This window comes from Artibeus jamaicensis, unplaced genomic scaffold, assembly GCF_021234435.1.
Source record: "Artibeus jamaicensis isolate MK-2021 breed Jamaican fruit bat unplaced genomic scaffold, CSHL_Jam_final contig_354, whole genome shotgun sequence".
NCBI classification, from domain to species: domain Eukaryota; kingdom Metazoa; phylum Chordata; class Mammalia; order Chiroptera; family Phyllostomidae; genus Artibeus; species Artibeus jamaicensis.
In genome coordinates this window covers 3,712,553-3,733,951 of record NW_026521803.1, presented here as the reverse complement: position 1 = coordinate 3,733,951, position 21,399 = coordinate 3,712,553, and the positions used below count along the sequence as shown (strand labels likewise).

The following is a 21,399-nucleotide window of genomic DNA, read 5'->3' as shown; positions in this document are numbered from 1 at the left end:
TTTTCTGCAATTTGCTTTATTCATTATTAACACTTCTATCTTTTTTTTTTTTAAGATTTTTTATTTATTTATCTTTAGAGGGGAAGGGAAGGAGAGAGGGAGAGAAACACCAATGTATGGTTGCCTTCGTGCTTCCCCTGCTGGAAACTGGCCTGCAGGGAACCGGCCTGCAACCCCGGCATGTGCCCTGACTGGGAATCGAACCGCGATTGTCTGGTTCACAGGCCCGTGCTTAATCCACTGAGCTACACCAGCCAGGGCAACACTTCTATCTTTTAGACATTTTCCCATGTTAGTAAATATAGGTCTACCTCTTTTTTTTGTTTGGTTACATACATATTTCTTGTAATGACCATATAAACAACATGGGTCTCAAGGTAATTCTTTCTTTGTTGCTATTACATATAGTACTAAAATTAATATTTCAAGTGAATCTTTGGAACAATTGTGCAACTGTTGACTGGGAAAAATTTTTAGAAGTAGAAATGTTAAATGGAAGGTACTGAGCAGGGTCAGCTATAAGGGATATTACAAAATTGTTCTTAAAACATTTATCATCACCCTGACTGGTGTGGCTCAGTGGAATGAGTGCCAGCCTGCAGACCAAAGGGTCGCCAGTTTGATTCCCAGTCAGAGCACATGCCTGGGTTGTGGGCCAGGTCCCCGGTTGGGAACGTGTGAGAGGCAACCAGTGGATGTATCTCTCACACATCAATGTTTCTCTCCCTATATTTCTCCCTCCATTCCCATCTCTCTGAAAACAAATAAATAAAACCTTTTTAAAAAAGCATTTATCATCCTGACATAATCAGTGTGTGGGAGTGTCTATGTCCCTAACCTGCTCGCCGGTAGTAAATGTTGGCAAATTTAAATTTTCGCTAATATCACAGGTCAAAAATACCTATTGTCCTCTTGTACTATCTGTAAATTTCTTATTCATAACCTTTGCTAGTTTTTTGTTTTTATCTATTGAGTTGTCTTTTATTTTATTTGCAGGAGCTCTTTTATATCTTATGACCTGTAATAATCCTTTTTCAGTTATATATACAGTAAATATTTTCTCTCATTTACCTTTTGTCTTTTAAATTTTGTCCTTCATTGTAGAGAATCTTGAATTACTATGCAGTCAATCTAGCATTTATAGTTTAAAAAGGTTTCCTAAGTTTATTTTTTTAAAGTTCTGTTGTATTTACTATTCTCCTATCATTTTTCATGTTTACTTTTAAATCCACTATCCTAACATGTTTTTGTGTAAGATGTACAGTAGAGCTCTAACAATCCACCCCCCCCCAAACACATGAATCACCAATGGGCCTTGCTCCTACTAATTAATCTCTTTGATTTCAGATGCCAATGTTCTTGTATTCTGTTTCCATTGATATAGACCTGGTTTGGGTAGTTTCATCATAAATCTTGATATTTTCTATGGCAATCTCATCCTGTAATTATTTTTTAATGTAATTTTAAAAACTCCCAAAGTCTCTGGATTATTTTGAGGTATTAAAATCTTCAAAATGAACTTGTTTTTAGATATTAGATAGGCATTATACATTTTTTATGAAGTTTAATCTTGTTCTTTTATAGTTTTTATTGTTACAGTAAATGGACTTTTTTGCTCCATTTTTTGTTTATTAATAATATATTAAAAAGTTATTGATTTTTCTGTATTTATATTATATTCTTTTACTCTATTGAATTCTAATAGTTTTTCAGTGGTTTCCATTAGATTTGCTGTGTAGACAATGAGTATTATCTACAAAAAAACCAAATTTTGCTCTTCCTTTGGAAAATGCTTTCTTAATACATATCTAGTTCTTAGAATGTGTCAAGCACTGTTTTAAGTATTTTGCTCATTTACTCTTTCAAGAGTCTCTGAGGCAGTGATGTAATTGCCTCCATTTTATATGTAAGATTACAGAGGATGAGGAAACCGAAGTTCAAAGAGCTTGAATAACTTGCTGGAAGTAACACAATAAATGGAGAAGCCAGAATTTCACCATTGGTAATTTGGCTTCAGAATCTATGCTCTTAACCACTATGTAAATCTACAAATTATTTTCCAATATAAGGAAATTTTTATGAATACTAGATTAAACAGTTAATGAAGTTGACATAATGGGATGTTTCATACATTTTTGCCATTTATTAACTTACATTTTGAGATTTTTCCCTTTGTATTTTAAGGTAGATTTTTTAATTGTTTTTTTCCCTCTTTTTTAAAGATTTTATTTATTTACTTTTAGAGAGAGGAGAAGGAAAGGAGAAAGAGAGGGAAACATCAATGTGCAGCCGCCACCCACATGGCCCCCACCGGGGACCCAGCCCACAACCCAGGCATGTGCCCTGACCAGGAATAGAACCAGCAACCCCCTTGATTCCCAGCCCACACTCAATCCGCTGAACTACACCAGCCAGGGCTAAGGTAGACTTTTTAAACTGTGGTAACATATGTAAAGAAAAGTTTCCATTTTAACCATTTTTAAAACAGTTCTGGGGCTTTAAGTATATTCACATTGCTGTGCTGCCATTATCACGACCCTACTCATGGAGGGTCTGTACCTCTATGGGAAGGGGATTTAGTCAACTTAATTCTCAGAATAGTCCTATGAGGGAGAGAAGAGGAAATGGGCTCAGGAAGATGAAGTAATTTGCCTGGGATGACACAGAGGACTGACCTCCGCTCTTCCCCACTCCTCCAAATCCTTTGGGTGGTGAGAGGGGGAATTAGCTTCTAGGGAGCTGTGCGCCAACCATGTAGGGTGGAGGCTGGCTTTGGGCCCACGCCTCCTGCTGTGTCATGTTGTCCCGAGCACCAAGGCTACAAGTTCTTTTAGGAAGCCTGACAATTTGTGTTGTGGTAACCTGCCGGTTATAAAAAGCCTTTGACTCATCACTACTAGAGAAAGTTTAATTCCTGTGTAAAAGTGGACTCTGCAGAATGGACTGTGAAACTATATCACCATTGTGAAAATGTACTCCGCACCTGGCTTTTAGATGTGCCCTAGTGTTGGTTCAGTGTGGATAGACTTACTGCACGCCCCACCAGGAAGCTACCATTCAAAGGGGGCCCGCGGAATGACGCAGCACCACGAAACGGGGAAGAGTGACTCTTCCCCACAGACGGAAGGAAATTTCTAGCAGGGTAAGACAAGCTGAATAGATGTGAAAAGGGGGAATCAGTTTGATGTTATATTTGAGGAGCAGAAAATAGCGAAGTAAATGAGAAGTCTGATGACTTTAATGAGATGATTGATTAAATAGCCAACGATCACATGGAAACTGCTGTGCATTCTTTTCTTTTGATGCTGTGATGTGAGTTAGTGCTTTCCACACCATCAGGCTCTTTGGTCTTGCTCTCCCTCCCACATCTGTGAGGAATGACTCACATTTTTGTTCTCATCTGGCTACTCAAGGGTGTTGAATGTACAGTAACACAACCTGATAACCCAGGTTATTCTTGGATGTCCGCTCCTTTGTTGAGAATCAAAATGCACATTAGGAATCGAGGGAACTTTGTGTTTGACCTTGCTCATGTTTGTCTAATTATCCTACACTTGGAGCCACACATTCGGTTTAGAGAACAAAAACAATAGCTGCTAATAATATCCATAGACAAAATGGCTTCCTACGTTTTCTCATCATGTTGAACAATGTAGGGAGTCCAGAGACAATAATTTGAAAATTGGGTCCTAGACATAGCTATATTACCCAAAATGGCAAGACAGCAAATCTTTGGGGAAAATAAAAAGTCACGTTCCTTAGTTTGGGGTTTCTATTTCCAAGGACAGAAAGAGATCCTGTTACCTGTATCCCAATAGACAGGCATCGATTTTTCTTAAAATGATCCTTCTTCCTGTCCTCTGTAGTGATGGTGGCGATGGTGGTCGTGGTGGTGACAGTGGCAGGGTTGTTGCCCATGTGTTGACTTGCAGGGCCGTGGATCTGGGCGTTGGCGGCTTCGATGGCTGCTGTCAGAGCCTTCATACTGTCCAGGCTCTCCGTGGAGTTGCTCAGTCCAGACTGGCTGATAATGTCTCCTCGCTGGCCCTGGCCGTCCATGTAGGCATCCTGGGCAGACTCTGTGCTACTCTGGGCTGTGATAGAAATGAAAGGTTTCGTGGTAGTTCTGGGTGGGACTGGAGGTGGTGTCTTCTTATATGTTGTAATGCAAGATGACACTGGAAGACAGTGAAAACAAAGACACTGTGATTTCTGCGTGGGCTTTAATTTCTGATATTGTAACTGACATCCATTGGAAATCAGGGCACATGAAACACACTAAGACACTTAACATGAGCACAAGTCCATTGACAGACTAAATAAAATTCCTGCTTGGGTCCTCAGGGCCCTCTATGAGGTGACACCTCCACAAATCCAAGGGGACAGAAGACTGGAAAACAACGATCTCTGAGATGGAAGTTTCTGAAGTGGAAATTCACAGGCATCAACATAAAATAGACATGATTAGCCATCTGTAGAAATTTTCCCAGGCAACAGTGAACCCCGAGGGATGATATGTACACATGGGTCAGGCCTTCTCCGGAAAACATCAAATAGAGGTAATATTAAACAAAGTAACTCATTAAAGAAGATTCTGATGGTTGATGATAAACACTGGAAAAAGAAGAAGGAAAGCACAGAGGTTGTAAGCGTGTGTAATCCCAGTAACAGTAAGAGGTGCCTGGGTAGGTGGGCGGACACAGCATGTGAGCATAGCTTTCTGCTATTTGCTTTATCAACATCCAGTTCCTCCCTTCCTTCCTTCCTTCCTTCCTTCCTTCCTTCCTTCCTTCCTTCCTTCCTTCCTTCCTTCCTTCCTTCCTTCTTTCCTTCCCTCCCTCTCTCCCTCCCTCCTTCCCTCACTCCCTCCCTCCCTCCTACCTTCTCTGTTCTGTCTCTCTCTTTCTGGATAGGTGCTCACTACATAAATTTCTGCTTTGAATTTTTTGGTTGCTGTTTCTGAGCAGAAGTACCTAGGAAGAGGGAATACAGTGCCCCAAAGTCCCCTGTCGTAAATTAGTGTACACACCAGTTTACACAGCAGTCTCTGTGTGTGTGGTGTGTCTGGGACCACCCACTAATGCGCCGTCCTGCAGGGCAACTTGATCAACTCAAGGGCCTGAATCTCTGCAGTGAGGTGTCCTTCTTGGACCTGTGTGATTTAGTGAAGGTCCTCCTGAGGCTCCAGCAGCCTCTAGGGCTTCTCTCCAACCATCTGATTATAACCCTGAGGGTCTTGAAGAAGCTTTATATACTGGTTTTTGGCTTTCTATTTGTGTAGCATGATATAGAAAAATACAAATCAAAATGAATTATTAAGTGTCCAAGTGGGAACTCCTTACCAGTAAAGAACAATTTCTTAATCCGCTTTCTAAAGACTTTGTTTAGTCGTTTTAAACATGGTTCAAACTGTAGTGTTTCCATCACTTGCTCCCCACCTCGCCCCCCCCATCTGTACCTTTTCCACTCGGCTTGTGTCACTCTTGTTCCACTACCTCAGCTGGTTCTGAGAACACAATCCCAGCTCCTAACCCCCGTCTCTGGCTGCCACTGGCGCCGTCTTGCGGAGGGACAACAAGTACATCCTAAGTATTCACTTCAATACCTAGGATGGCTCCCGAGGCCACTCAAAGGAAGCATCCAATATTGAACAGTCAACAGAAAGACCCTATTATACTGTCCTGCTGTTCCACTGCCCCGAGACTCAGAGTAATTTGCTTAACCATAGAAGACACAGGGACAGAGATCTTTGGCTACTTCCCAGAGACTGCTTGAGAGTTGAAGAAAAAAACCCACACAGATGTCACATTACAATATCATATGTGCTCTTGTGGATAGGGGGAAGGGCACTGTGAATAATACATATGTCACCTGTCAGTTATCTGGGATAGAGGACTGGTAGAGGCTCACCTCAGGAAACCCTTCCGTTTAGAATTATTGAATAAAACGTGCAGCTTTACACTGGAACAGAGTGCAGCAGTGAGCAGTCCTGAGAGGTAATGGGACCAGTGGAGGCCCACAGTGCCTGCAAGGTGCAGAGCCAGGGCCAGAACCAGTCTGCTCTCAGGTTCTCCCCACGGGCCACAGCGACGCTTCTGGCCAAGTGATGCCAGGTGAGCATTGTCGATACTTCACCTCGCTCAGTTTAGTTTCACCCACGGTCCCTGTTGATGGAGTCTCCTTCTGCTTCCTAGGGAGGTATGAACCTGCTCAGGGTAATACTCAGTCTCGGTCATGCACCTGAAGACCAGAGTGGGTGAGAGCGGGGACTGACTGCATTTAGGATAGAATCTATTTGAATCAGATGAGACCAGATCATTTACTTTTTTCTCCCAAGACAAAGCTTTACAGTATGAACTCATTATTTTCTTCAAAATGGTTTGTCAGGACATTTGGCCGGCTCATATTCCAAAGAAACGAAATGCCATATTCTAACATCAAATGTCTCATCTTTTGGATGATTTACTGCTTGTGGTTAGCGACCCCAATTTCCTCTTTTAATGTGGACAGTCAAAACTGGACAATGCGGAGAAAGAGTAGCATTTCATGTGCTGTGACTTACAGCACAAATTCTGCCACGATGTGGTGAGTGTGGCACAGAAGTAGAGGGATGCCTCGCTTCTATGACTGGGCTGGGGGACACTCTCCGGGCAACTGGATGCCATCGGAAGGCTGTTGTCAGCTGCTCTCCAGTTCCCGTAGGGAAAACTCCGGGTGCTGAAGAGAACTGAGTATTTGCCACCTGGGAGCTGCTTTTTGGGATATTGATCTTAAGCTGTTTATTAAGAAACAAAAGACTCAGAGAGAACTTTTGTCCTCCCCCCTTTCCTGCCCAAGATATTCAGACAGAGAAACCTGCTTTAAAAGGAGCCTTGTCTAATCACCTTAAGAATCTTCACCCTAGCAGGAAGACTCCAAGCCTCTTAGCTAGATACCCCCTGTGTCCCATTGTTTCTGAGTTGCCTGGCAAGAATTTGCCAGACTCCTAGGTCCCAGTCTCCCCCAACTACCTGTAAATCGCCCATTCTCACTTCTGAAATCTAATCCCCCCTCCCCGCTTCCCCTTTGTTCAACAATCTCTTACACACCCAGTGTTGCCTCACGGTCTTTCGTGGAGTTTTCATGCCTCTGTGAACTGCCCATGTGCATGTATTAAAGCTTTGATTTTCTTCTGTTAATCGGTCTCTGTTAATCTGACTATTAGCCCAGCTGGAAGACCTTAGAAAGTGGGGGGAAAATGTTAATATTTTCTTTCAGCCCCCACAGTACTTTGGTCAGTGGGGACGTCCAGAGAGCAGCCGCGATTTCAGAAGTCCACCAGGGTTAGATTGGACAGACAGGATCCTGCACTTAGGTCTTTCCTAACAGGCTGGCCCAGCTCCAGTGCCCTAAGGAGGTAAGAATTTAAGATTGTCCCACTTTGAATAAGGCAGCTGAACGGAGGTCAAGAACCCTCGACCATGTTTCATCCCAGGGGGTTTAGGATGAGGTTTCGCTGCAGTGTGGAGCTCGGCACAGTTCTGCTGCCAGGTCACAGTCAAGCAAGCACCGCTGCCAGTCATCAAATAGGAATGAGAAGGAGTTCAGATCTTGAAGATTACCTTTCGAAGCAGAAGAAAGATCCAACAGGCAGCTCGACTTCTCACAATTCCCTTCCTTCTCGTGCCTCAAATCTTGCATTCAAGGCTGTATTGAACTCATACGATTCAACCCCCCAGTTTTTCCCAGCATCACTCTTTCCTAGCTTTTTGGGCTAAGCCCTAAACCCTTCTTGTCCCCTAGATTTTTTGTTTTTTAATTCTACTCTCATGATTCTATACCATGAACAAAAAAGGGATTGCTCAGTTTGCAAGGGAAGGAAGCCAGTGGACTTTTTAATTATTTTGAAGGCTATTGTGTAGAAGATGGCCAGGACTTATTTTCTGTAAGGACCCAGGAAAACCACCAGTGTGAAAGTTTAGAGAGGCATAAAAACGAATTTCCCCACAGTCAGTTGCCCAAAGATGGAACATGGGGACCTTGCTGGATAGTTAGTGCTCAGTCCCGGAAGTTGTTCAAAGGCAGACAAGCTCATCTTTTGTTTGGGGAGTTATTCAAATTGCACCACCATCTTGAGGGCACCTGAAGTAGGTGACAAGGTTTCTTTCAAACTGGAGCACTGTGGCTTTATGAATATGAATGGAAATCCGAAAAGTATTTCAGTAGAGACCCACTGAGAGTGATGTCACAGAGCTGAGGAGGAAGCCGCGATGGGGCCGGATTACATTACCAACAGGGTGTTTGGTAGCGGTGACACACGTTCTGGCACCCGGGCACACGTTTTGGCACAGCTGAGGACCAAATGGCTACCAGAGAGGTTCACTGCCACTGCTTCCAACCAGTAGGCCCAGAAGTGCTGACCTTACGGTGAATTAATTGTGGAGGTTGGGCCACCATGGTGATTCACTACCCAGGGTGGGCTCCCCACCCAAAGCCAATCAGTGGTCTGGCTGGAGTCCTTCACAGGAACAAAGTACAAATCCAGGTGAAAACAAAGATGATGAGATGGAGAATTCGTCCATACGCTGGATGTGCTCTTAGACCAACCATCAGAGAGTGAGTCCTTGCTCTAACACACACTGAGCTAACGATTTAATAGACATGGTCTCACAAAGAAAGATCTCACTGTCCCCATTTGTTTCACAGTAAGACTGCTGCTCAGAGCAGGTAAGTCGTTCTGCTACTAGGTGGTATAGTGAGCATACTCAGGACTCTACGTCTCTAGTCCTCTGCTCCAGCCACTTGTACTCATGCCCTCATTAAACCTTCCATTTCAACACCTTGTCCAGTGAAGCCTAATGCTTTCCATGAGAAACTGCCAGGAAACTTCTCCTAGCACAGTTCTTTGTGCCCCACAGGAACTTGTCAAAGGCTTGGAGAATGAATGAATTTGGAGTGGTCAACAAGGGGTGTACCAGGCACAACTTTAAAAATACTGCAAAAAAGGAGAAACTCCACAAAATAAAACACACATAGAAAAATCGCTCCCGTGTTTCCAAATATTTACAGCCTAACATTTACAGGCCACCCAATGTGTGGCGGTCAGTGGTCCCTGCCCTGCCCGCGTCATGGTGAGAAGGCAGAGAGCTGTGGGGTGGGGGGGGTTGGGGGGGGATGTGGGCTGCTGGGACCCGCAGAGCTTTACCCTAGCTTTCTCTCCTGGTTAGTTTTGGCTCAAGGGATGTAGCTATGAAAATGATTTCCACTAAAGTCATCCTCCACGGAAACCACAAAGACTAGTTAACCTTCTCTCCATTGAAGTAGAAAAAGGCATGCTTGTGTGAGCGTGTAGGGGGAGGAGAGGGAATGTGGACAGAGAGGGAGGGGTGGTGTAATAACTCTTGTAGTCATAAGACTTGCCAGTTGGTAGTTACTAGTATTCCAGACACTTCCTAATGCCAGACAAATGCCCCAAGCCTCGGCATGTCTGGCTCAGAGATCCATTCAACTGATAGCAGCCCTTCTTGTGGGGAGGCAGTGCTCCCCCTTTCACGGGGCAGTGCTCTGAAGCTAATCAAACACAACATTGTTCTCAGAAGGAAGAATGGAAAGGTTTGTTTTAGTCACATTTTTTTTTAAAAGAGGCACTCGAGTTGTTTTAACAAGTTGCTACAAAACTTGGGCTTCCTGAGGTTAGTCTGTTGCTCACAGTGCCTGTACTGTACCTACATCCAGAGAAGGAGGGATCAGAAAGTTAGTCATAAAAAAAGGAGAAAAAAAGCCCCAGGCACTTCATGCCTGGAAATGATGTAAGACGCAGCCACTCCTCTGTTAGAACTACAATCAAACAATGCTCAGGCAATCCGCGGCAGCTGCTCTCCAAATGTCAGCGACAGCCCGTCAACAGAGCTTGAAAGCCACCAATCTGAAGGACTTTGTGCTGTACCTTTCTCGCCCACATTTTCCCCAAGCACTCTCAGGAACCTGGCAACAGGTAACGTGGCAGCTTTTGCTGTATAAAATGGCAAGTGGCATAATTTCAGAGAACAGTTTTTTTTTTTTAAGTCAGCTGTACCTCCCGCACCACCCCCACACCCATCCCCCTCCCTCCCAACTAAAAGGCTGAGGAAACAAAGTACTATAGGGCTGGCAACCCTGCTCTCTAGTGTCCCCTGGTGGCCAAGTTTGGAACATCGCCGATGTTACCTTGAATTCCGCTGCTCAACTCTAAGGTAAGTAACGCTCGCTCGTGGAAAGGGGTGGACATCTTTGCTGAACTCATCTTCCAAAAAGCATAAAGAATGGAAATCAAGACTCAGAATGTCTTGCTTTTTAACTTGCCGCCTTAACAAAAATTTTACTCTAGCTTCAGCGTAAGATCTCTGGTTTGAGATTGCAGATTTTTTTTTTAAGCAGCTGTCAGTAACATTTTTTTTTGTTAAGATGGCAAGTCGAAAAGCAAGAACTGCTGTAGCCATTTGGTATGGCGGATGGCAGTGAGGATCCCTGCTGGCTGAGATTTGCATTTTCCATTTTTATCCGAATTTGTATGTTGAATGCGGAAAACTTTCGGGCAGAAGCATTTGTAATTTACATTGCTGGCTTCCCCGTTTGCCTGTTTGCAAGGATTACTTGGGATTTCCAGACTGAAGGCCCAGCTTCCCAGAGAGCACGCCTTGCAGCTGCCTGGCCCTGTCCTTAGCTCTTTTATCTTTGTGTGGGGCACACACCCACAAAAATGCCCAGGGCAGTATTTTTAACCAGTCTTCTTCCTCCCAGGTCTCCTGTCCTCTGCTCCTTCTCTGATTTGGAGGCATGACTACAGCTGTGAGCTGTTGGTAGTTCCGGCCAGTTGAGAGCCCATCAGTTTTTTCTCCCTCTCTGGAAATGTTAACTGGAAACTAAGAAAGAGGCTCAGATCAAAGGAACTGTTCTCTTCAAAAAGTTCCATTAATTAACTAAATTAAAGGAAGTTAAATGATGTTTGGAGGAAAGTCATTTGAGAAGGCCCAAGTCCAGGCGCTGAGGTTTAAAACTTGTATTGTGGACTTTTAATGAAGCTTGGCAACAAGTTAAATAATATTAGAAATGAGGGTTACCGTATGTAAAACCATTTGTTGCCTGAAATCAATCATATCAAAGGAACATCTTGAAAGTAGACATTTGTGTAAAATTTGCCTAGACCACGTACTACTACAGATTAAAAACCCAGGGCTCAGAGGAAGGATCATTTGCCCAGTAGCTAAGGTGAGTCACAGCCTCTCAGAACTAGGCACACATGTTGGAGTCAGGATGTTGAGAACATCAGGCTCCCTGATTGGCAAGGCAGAGCTGTTGCTTCCAGTAGGGAACGTGATCAGGATTTCACGGCTCATTTTTCCGGCCTTTCCAACAGGTGCTATTGAGTCATCCATGTACACAAGTGACTGCCCTGGCAGTTTCATCCGTTGGGATTAAATTTCTTTTGGTTCCATTAGTTTATGAAGTGATTTCAACCACTGAATCAGATATGTCACTTCCTCTAGGATTTAGGGTTTTTTTTTCCAATGTTTGTAACGTAGTGTATTTTTCAAAATTTGTTCCAGTGAGGTCTGCAGGCCTTCCTGGGTTGAATAGACTGTTTACAGGAGGGGAAGATTCAGGGCCCAAGGTCAGGGTTACAGAATTATATAAGGTTTCCTGTTTGGGCAGCTGGTGTACCAGCTCCTCAGGTTAGGGCAGACCAGGTTTTGTTGAAAGACAGCATGCCTAGGAGTCCTGGGGTAGGGTAGTGCCAAAGCAGGGAAGGAAATTTTTCCCTTAAGCGTCTCATCAACAAGTTTTCATTTCTTCTCAGATGTCACTTCTCGGCAATACTTTCCTCTATTCTCTCATGTGATTTTTTTTTTCCTGATCAGACTGAGAGAAAGGAATTAGTTGAGGAAGTAAGAATCGTAGGTCAGTCATCATTTTCTGTTTTATTCATGATGTGACCACAGTACTCAGAACACATGTGGCACAGAGTAGTACCGTGTAAGGGAAATGCTTGTTATGTGAAAAAAAAAAAAAAAAAAAAAAAAGAATGAGAAGAGCCTTCTTAGCAAAAAGAAGAAAACAAGGAGGTCACTAGGGCTCAAGTAAAACAAATACTCACCAAAGCTATTCTCAGTGATCTTGGATACTGCAACATAATGTCCTTTTCCCAGTGCCCACTTCTGTTTTGGCATTGGCCAAATGCAGTTGTGACTGGCTGACTTCTGACATGGAGCTAGTATGTGAAAGCCCACCCTCATGTCAGGGGAAACAGCTGATCCTATGGGTTGTCCAACCAATCCCCTCCATCCTCTCCACTTGGCTTCACGCAGGGGCCCTGAGCAGACGGCTGCATGAGGCTGGCGGCCCTATCCCGTGCAGCTGCCTTTCTTCTCCACTTGTTTCACTTCTTATTATTTGGCTGTTTATTTTGTGCTCTGTCTACCGGCATGAGATGGGTGTCTGAGAGCCAGGGAACTTTCTTTGCCTCTTGTTCTCATTTCATGAGCATTTGCACCACCTGCACAATGAGAGCTGAAGCCTTGATACAAGGAAAAGTCTGAAATGGAATCGCTCAGCTGAACAGGACTCCCTCACCCTGTAGCTGTGTGTCTGGTAAACAAAATAGAACTGAAGTGCCCCGAGGCTGTGTGCAGTGACTGGCTGGTTCTCGATGGGAACAAGGTATCAGGCATATACTGCCAACCTGTCTCCCTCAAGAAGGTGAGAGGCATGTAGAGTGAGTGACCTGTGTACAAACCAGGCAGGTCATGTGTAATGAGAATCCAGTCAGGCTGGATTTATCTGTAACCTCTGCCCACTGGAAGCTGTCTGGGCTTTGGAAAGGAGGCAGACGTATCAAAGCAGCCTGGTGCTGCTGGCTGTGGACGGAGGGGGAAGGAGGGCTTGACCTGGAGCAGACGTTTTTGCACAAGGCAAACTCAAATCCCCAAACCTGGGAAAACAGGATGTATGGGGAAGTGAAGAAGAAAGAAAATGCATCCACCATTCCTTCCTGTTGGTTTCAGCATGATGAGGAATAATTACCTGAGTCTGGAGAACAGGGCATGTGGGAGGCCACAGGAGGCCCTGGTCTGTGCAGTTAGGCAGTTAATTATTCATCCTCCTTCCTCCCTGAAACCTGCCTTTTCAAAGTCAAAACAGGAAAAACTATCTGGGTTAACCTGTGGAATACTGTTTTTTTGTCTGCCCGCCTGGCCCAGAAAGGACACCAATCCCTTACTAACTCTCAACAGGATCAGCACTTTAAAATGACACCTCATTACCGGAATGTGTCACTGACTGATGAGGACCCCAATCCAGAGAAGAGTCAGTCCAGGTGTCCCACAGAGCTGTCTGTCTGCAAGCATGACCTCAGCCCTTGCACAAGCCGTACGGTTGGAGTGTGAAGGGCCGCTTAAAGGCTCCACTTAACATTTAACTGTACAGCTGGGTTTTTATCACTTGCCAAAATTAAGTAAAAACTCCAGGAAACTGGTGTGGCCAGCACTGAAATCTGTATCAATTCACTCTGCCTACCTCCCGCCATCATCTTCATTCACTGACTTTAATAAACCAGGTGTTGCATCTACAATCTCAATTCTCCAAGGGACAAGGAGGCCGGAGAGTGTGGGTTGTCCATGTTCTCCAGGATGGAGTCTGGCTGGAACCTGGGTTCTTCTCACCTAAGCTTTTTTACTGGTATTTGAAAGAGCTGCCTTATATATACTTTTGTCTTTAAGATCACCTTTTGAACCCTTGTGAGAACAATGGCTGCATGCCAAAGCCCTTATCAAATATCTGTTGGTCAAGTGTGCTTGGGATTCAGAACTGTTTTGGCTGTATAAAGCTAATACACCTGACTCACCCAGGGGGTTTGGGGGAGCACCCCTTGATTGCATGCTCTAAGGTGTCGGTCTGCAAGAAGCAGCAGAATAGTCACATTGTAAGGAGTTCCAAGGTCAGGTTTTGGGCAATGGCCTTCAGAAGAAATAACGTCCACCCAGTGCTTTAGATGCCTTGGAGCAGTCAGTGCTCCCTTCCAGGGCTCCCTTCAGCAGCAGCTCGGGTCTTGGTTGGGGCTCTGTCCCAACCAAGCCCACACAGAGGGTGGCAGGTGGTGCTGGATTTGGCATTGTGTATGGGCAAGGTTTCTATATCTTTAAGGGAAAGAGGAATCCAGGGTCAGATCTGATGATCCTGCTGACACTGTCTCTCTTTCTCTGACCACGTTGGAGTTTGGGGTGTTTATTGGTGTATCGCTATGAGAAATATCCATTATGGTTTTTGTTTTAAGAATAATCAGGGTAGGAGTAGGGTTTTTTAACTGGCTTCCTACCACAATGTGGACCAATCTCTACACCAGTTACAGAATGGGGTAGTCTGATATGTTCTTATAAACACTTCATATTTGCGAGGTTTTGCGTGTGTGTGTGTGTGTGTTTTAACTCATCCTTTCCATCCTTCTCTTCCTCATTCTTATCCCAGACCCTCAAGCTATCGTCTAAGTTCACAGAGCAATCCATAATACCAACATTCTTTCCTTGGCCCATCATAATTTATAGTGACGGGTGGGGGGGGTGGCCCCACGCTAGGTCCAGGCGAAGTGCTAATTTGATGTAACTCAGGACATTCACCTACAAGTTTATCTGCAGTGGCACTCTTCATTTATTAAAGTGTTACCTAGTATGGACAGTTTGAAAAAAAAGCCACACATTTTTATACCACATTTCCAAACCAAGGTCTAATAGAGATAATCCATGTAAGTAACACAGAATTAAAAAATAAACTGGTGGGTTTACCAAGACACATTAGTAAACTGCGGATATAAATTAATTGAGCACTAGAAATTTTTATTATCTAAAACAATTTCTGCCCCATGTCTGAGTGTGGGTGACATTCTACTTTCAAAAGGAAACGTAAAAAGTAAAGGCAATGCAATGTATTTTGGATTCCTACTGTCAGAGGTAAAAGATTTTTACATATCTTCGTAGATACCCATCTACCAAGTTAGAATGTGTTAAAATATTCTGTGTCGTATGTTTGAAACTGAGGTTGGGATTCTATGCTCATGTTTTGGGGTTGGGTCATGGTTGCTACTTACCCTGTTCATAGTTATGATTGTGATACGATTGCTTAAGTGCTAAGATGCAGGAATGTGGAGAAACTATAGAGGAATCAAAATTAACTAGCAATAAAGGGTGGAGAAATGGATTACAAGGGAAGGAAGCATTTCTTCCGCCACTGCTCAAAGGTTCAGCCTGTTTACAGTTGCTGATAACCTTGTCAGTTCTCCAGATACAGACTAGTCTTGTCACCCTCCAGCACCTGGTTGAGAGGTAATAAAAACAGTTGCCTTATCTTCTAATGGTGGAATTAATCCAACCTCAGACCACCGTAATTAGAGTTAACTGAAATTGCCTGTCATTTACAGAAAAGGGGGGAGGGAGAAAGGAAGAGGCTGAAAGCAGGAAATTGCCTTCCTCCTTCTCTTTGGATTTTACAAAGAAAGTGAGCAAAACAGCCAGAAGATTTTCTGGGAGTGAGAAAAACAGTCTGGCTCGGCTGCCCTCTCCCGGGGGCCTGGGATTGCTGACGGCTCGGTTCCACGTGATGGTCTCGGCCAGAAGCTCATGCTGATGAAAACCCGAGAAAGCTTCTTAGCAGCTCTCCTTTCTAAATGTAAATGACTGAGTCAGTGCTTTGCTAAGCAGGGAAGGAAGTCACAATCAACCAAGTGACTCATTCTGTGCTGTTGGTTCAGGCAGTTGGATAAAAAGTTTTAGCAAAAGCAGCAACAAATCTACTTTAAATACTAGCACAGTGAGGAAATTCCTCTCTTTCAGGCTGAATGCCATCTACACAAAAGAGCTCCTGTTGACATCTCATTTACAATCTCCCCCAGGACACAGACAAGACCATTTCAATAAACCCAGCTCAGAAACACCTATTGTTCAAAATCTTCAACTAGCAACAGGCTACCACCACTCCCTATTGTTTTGTAAAATAAAAGATTTAGAAGGAGAAGGATTGGGCTGTGGAAGCTATGAAAAGAGGAAGGAAAAAAACTCCCTTTGACCCAGGGCTGTCAGAAGGTATGCACGAAAAATAAAGTTAATGGATTTCCATTTCTATAAGAAGTACTTAAGAAAAGTCTGTTACGTTCCTGAACTGGTGATTGAGATTCTATGTCTGATGCCAATACCGTGTGTTAAGAAGCTAACTCGTGCCAACATGCTAGCTAAATGAAAAGCCAAAAGCTATGCTCACCCTATTCTCAGGCTCACAAAAGTCCTGACAGCTGCTGTAGCAAAGCCCCAGGTGAGTCTCTGATCTGGGATGTTTCTCCAGGATTTAGAGTTTGTCCTCCAACAAGAATTTTCAGGCTCAGCCTCTGGAGCCCACGCCTCTCCATTAATGATTTCGTCCTTCCCAAATCCACCATTTTGTTCCCTCTTTTAGGCAAGCTTGAACACTTTATGGAGTTATATAATGTAGTCTTTAGTACCAAAGGGGAAAAGAAAAACTCATTTCCCAAATGCTCAGTATCTTTAACCTCCTAGTAGATCTTCCAGTTCACGTTCCTCATCTCAGCAGACGACCTTTACATCCATCCAGAGTTCAAGCCAAAACTCTGGGTATTATCTCTCATTCCTTTGGGTCCTTCTCTCGTAAACCCCTCAGGAATCATTCCACATCCTTGTGTCTACTTTGCTGCTCCCCTAGATCCCATCACCTCTCTGGAGGATCACAGCAACTTTCTAACTCCAGGTTTCTCACACTGCTAGTTGTGACTTATTAATAGGCCGTGAAATCAGTTGAGATGGGTTATGCTATTTCACCTTTCAAAAAGTGAAATAGATTAGAAAGTGTCATTAGAAAATGCATTCAACAACGGAAAAATAAGTATTGTTTCATAAAACTCGTTTCAGTTTGTGTGTGTGTGTGTGTGTCTAGATGTGTGTCCATTCTGTATGTTGTCTGTCAACATACATTGAACACTTTTCTAATTGGTCTCCCTGGGTCTGTCTTCTCTCTGCTTCCGAATTGTCCTGCATACTTCCGGCAAGAGTTGGAGATACTGAACAGACCCTGTCCTTTTCCAGCTGACAGGTCTACCCTCAGGGTAAAGTCTCAAATCTAAGGGCTTTGGAGGTTCTGAATTACTTGCAGCCTGCTCACCACTCAGGTCTCAGAACTCTCCTGACCACTTTCACTTTTAGTTGTTAAAACTGTCAAGTTCCCGGCCTTTGCCAATGGAGTAAGTTCTTTCCTCTTTCTCCTTCAGGTATCATCTTAGGTGTCTGTGTTATACCCAGCTAGGAAAATTACAGCTAGGGCATTACCCAACCCTAAATCTGCAGTTCCTGGAACAGGGTAATGAACAAACATCCGGGAACAATTGGGTTTAAAATTCTAGCCAAATAAGGTAACTAACCCAGGCCGCCAGAAAGTGCCCGCCAGCAGCAGCACCCACCAATCAGGGACCCTCGCCGTTTTTAAATAAGCCAATAGCTAACCACCACCTCTGCTTCTGTATGCCTTTGCTTGCTTGCTAGAAAATATAAATACCCAGTAGTCTGTAAGCCAGGCGCGACTTCCATTTTGTAGCTCTGAGTAGCTACGTGACTCTGGTCACAGTTGGGGAAGTTCGCCCCTGTGCAGGAAAATCTTTGGCCATTAAAATTTTTATCAGTTCGGTTCCGGACTCCGAGAGTGTATATTTACCCGCCGATCGTCTACAACATCTGCTTCTTCTAGGCACACTTCTCGAATGTCCTAAATGCTTCTACTAGGGGTCATTAGAGTACTGCGTTTTTATTCGACAGAGCACTTATTTCATTACAATTGTCTTCTCAATTCCCTACTAGACTTTAAGTTCCAAGTGAGTGTTCAGTAAATATTTGTTAGGTAATCATTGTGCATTGCATGTTTTACATTTTACACAGTTCCCATTTCCTTTCTACATTTAAATTTGAATAATTATCATAAAGTATCTGTTTTTCAAAGCTTGTGTGTTTATTCTTTTACACTTCAGTATCTCCTGTTCAATTGGTTTTTCAAAAACAACCTAATTAATTAAAAAATTCACTGAACTCTTAGAAATCAAAATAATGAAACTTCAACAAAGATGTTGAACTTCTGGCTGGTCACTCTTCTCAGGTCCTTAATGTGTAAAAGGAGGGACAAAAATCGATTTCTAAACTCTCCTCCAGTCTGCCACTCTGAACTTGAACTTTCTCCTTTTAAGGACCGGAAAGGCTAAGTGATTTATTCCCAACGTTAAACAGCTTTTTAGGGGCAGGATAATGTTAGCCTTTCTATAGATTTTAACAACAAGCTGCAAACAAAAACCATAACTTTACCCAGAAACTTGACAGTGCCACTAAGTTTGTGAGAAAGAGAATCATAAAATTAAAGAAAGGGGCACATAAAAAAAAACAATAAGCATAATGGAGTTCTGCCTAAGCGGTCCTAACACTTTTTCAGCAGTCTTACTATTGTTTGTTATTAAATGGTAAGATGTTCAGAATTCCCTTTTAAAATTGGAAGTGAAAAATTAAAGAATTTTGCATGTCCTGACCCCTCGTAGTGGGGAGGCACAGTGGACAGCTTCCTGAAGGTACCAACAAACACATCCAAACACCTTTCTTAGGGCCAAGGACCTGGGCCTTGACCTGTAACCACTCTCAATGGTAACACTATATCTTCCTAAGGAGTCACTTGGCCTCAGTTCTTGTAACCACTCTCCCATGCCCCACGCCTGCCAGAAGCTTCTGAAGAAGTCCCTTTTTTCCTGCTTTCATTACTGGCTTACGTTATAGAGTCTGGGTTTGGATAACCTGCTATATAAAGTAGAAAGTTGACAGAAAGACACCCCTTTGGGAGAAAAACCCTAAAATAGTGATATTATTTTTATTTTTCCTAATGTAATAATATTGTAAGCTATAACTTAAGCCAGTGTGAGTATTTGCTTTATTTGTCGCTTTCTTCCTTCTAAAAAGAGCAGCAGTTGTTTGCTTTTGTTTGACATAAAATTTGACAACAAATTATGGTGAGAAGAAATGGACTTTGAAGTGCATTCTTACAAAGAATAAAAAAGAAACTCACTACTGTAACTCCATATAACACAGCTATGCATGAGGACCCAACTCTGACATCCAAGAATTAGAGTCCAGTGATGGGCTGAGAGGTGACTTTTATTTTATTCTTTGGGCTTCTCTGATTTGTCCAATTAGAAAAATGAGCATACATTACCACTGTAATCATAAAAAAGTACAGATATTAAAATAAAAATTAGATACACCATTATATCTTCATTGCTATGACACTCGACTAAATTAATCCTAATTTTATCATATATGTTGCCGTGTATTTTTCTGTATTTAACCACTTATTCTTGAAGGAAATTTTATGTGATTTCCACATTTGAAAAAAAAGAATAATGAAAAACGCTTAACCTTTGATAGTTCGCAGTCTTTAAACACTTAAAGAATGCCGATCCACAAGACACGGTCGAACACGAGCATGTAACCGCTTTACCATCTGGATGAGGCATATTTTGTTTGCCTCTCCTGACATTTTCGCGCCTAGCAACTTATCGCTTCCAGACTGCCATCTTTACCTGCCTTTCTGCCTGTGGCACACGTTTGCTTTCTGATAACCGCCCTCCTTGCCAGCAGGAGGACCCCAGAGCTGTTGACTGCTGCGCAGCCAAGACTTCCAGGGGGGGGAGGGGAGCACCTCCCTGGATTTGGAGGCTGAATCCTCATTGGTCTGTCGGGCGAAGAAGAAGGGAAGTCTGGTGGGAACGCTTTGGGGAAAGTCTACCTCCCTCTTTACATGACACAGAGGCAGGAACATCTCTTTCTTCCTCTGGACATTGTCATCAGCAAGGGATACTCTGAGCTGCGTGGCTGCCATCGGGGGGGCCACAAGGAGCATTCTGCCGGAGAAGACAAGCCTGCAGTGATGGCCATGGGTGAGAGAAGCTGGGTTGGACACACTCACTGGCGACCCTTCCTTTAGACTTGCTAGTTTTTGAAAAAATAAATACCTTTACCAGCTCAGTCATTTTTGACTTTATTTTTAAAAAATTGTTTATTTGCTTATTTACTTGTTTGGCTAGGCCCTTAAGTGATGTCTTGATATATGCTAAGTGTCCTTCGTTGCTTGGAAAACTATTCACTCATCAAGATTCTCTTCATTTGGGTTCCTTTAGCACCTCCTACATAATATATATATATATATATATCAGAACTAATTCCAGTTTGCTTGCTCTGGTCCTAGTCTAGTGCTCTTGGATGAAAGCAGAGAAAACCAGTGATTGGGTAGATTTTTGTTCACTACTGTATGTACTTGTTGTATTAAATGATTCTTTGTGGCAAATTCTATCACACAAGACAGATTTACAACTGGTGTGCCATAAGAATTTTTAAAACATGCAATATCTGACTATTTAGTTGGGGCACTGACCTCTTTTCTCTTAGACTGTCAGATTGAAAAAAATAGGCCAACAACAGCCCACACAACAATGGCGGTCTGGTGTGAGTGAATCAAAATTATACCTATTTTTTTGTTCAGAGTTGCAGAAAATATATTTTTTGATGCCCCGCAGAATTTTAGTAATTTGTTTATCTGTGCCATGCGGTGAAAAGTGTTGAAAATTGCTGACCGAAGGGATGAAAGAGACCTGGGAAATCTGGGACTTGAGTAAGTAGGGAAGAGCGACCTAGCAGCACATCTGCCCTGTCGACTGCGGATGGCAAGAAAGACGGAGAAGGGCTCCCCGCGGTGCAGCTGGGCCCAAGGTGCTGCGGCACTGTGGGGAGGCAGCGCATGCGACAGCCCCGGTGCACTGCTGTGCAGGGCTTGCAGCGGGAGCAGCGACAGCAGCAGTGCGGACAGTGATGTTTTGGGAGCCAGCCAAGTAATTTTTCTAAACCATAATTCTTCCTTGGAGCAGCAATTGACTTGGCTTTTGCCTGGTATTGAGTTGGGACTCTGGGAATACCACAAAATAGTTTATAAAATTTGCATGAAGTCGTAAATTTAGGCTTAATGGGAGGGGAAAATGCTGTACAAATTAATAGGGCCAATGGGAATGGTCTCTAATCAAATTGCACATTCCCCTTCATAATATTTGATATAAAAATAAAACAGCGACAAATAACTTCATTACAAGGGAACAGTTCTTCCAACATAGTTTAGGATGAACGTAAGTAGATTATAAAAGCGATTGAAGTCAAACATAACTTGAAGAGGAGACATAAAATAGTCTTCTAAGTGATGCATAAATAGAACTGATGATTTAATTTCGATGGTTTGGAGAAAATGGGTAGAAAAGTTGGCAATGAAAGGTCTAATGTTACCCCAGCAAGTTAGAGGTCTCTATTTTCTTGAACAGAA

General features: G+C 43.2%; 1 protein-coding gene across 5 annotated transcripts in view; it reads right to left on the bottom strand.

Annotated features, from left to right (window-relative positions):
• DLGAP1 (DLG associated protein 1) overlaps positions 1-21,399 on the bottom strand; it is an 856,099-nt gene that overhangs the window by 59,281 nt on the left and 775,419 nt on the right. For all 5 annotated transcript variants that reach the window (XM_053664366.1, XM_037150738.2, XM_053664367.1 and 2 more), the window contains one exon: positions 3,805-4,178. In XM_053664366.1, coding sequence (XP_053520341.1) covers positions 3,805-4,178 — 374 coding nt within the window. The remainder of the gene's footprint in view (positions 1-3,804; positions 4,179-21,399) is intronic.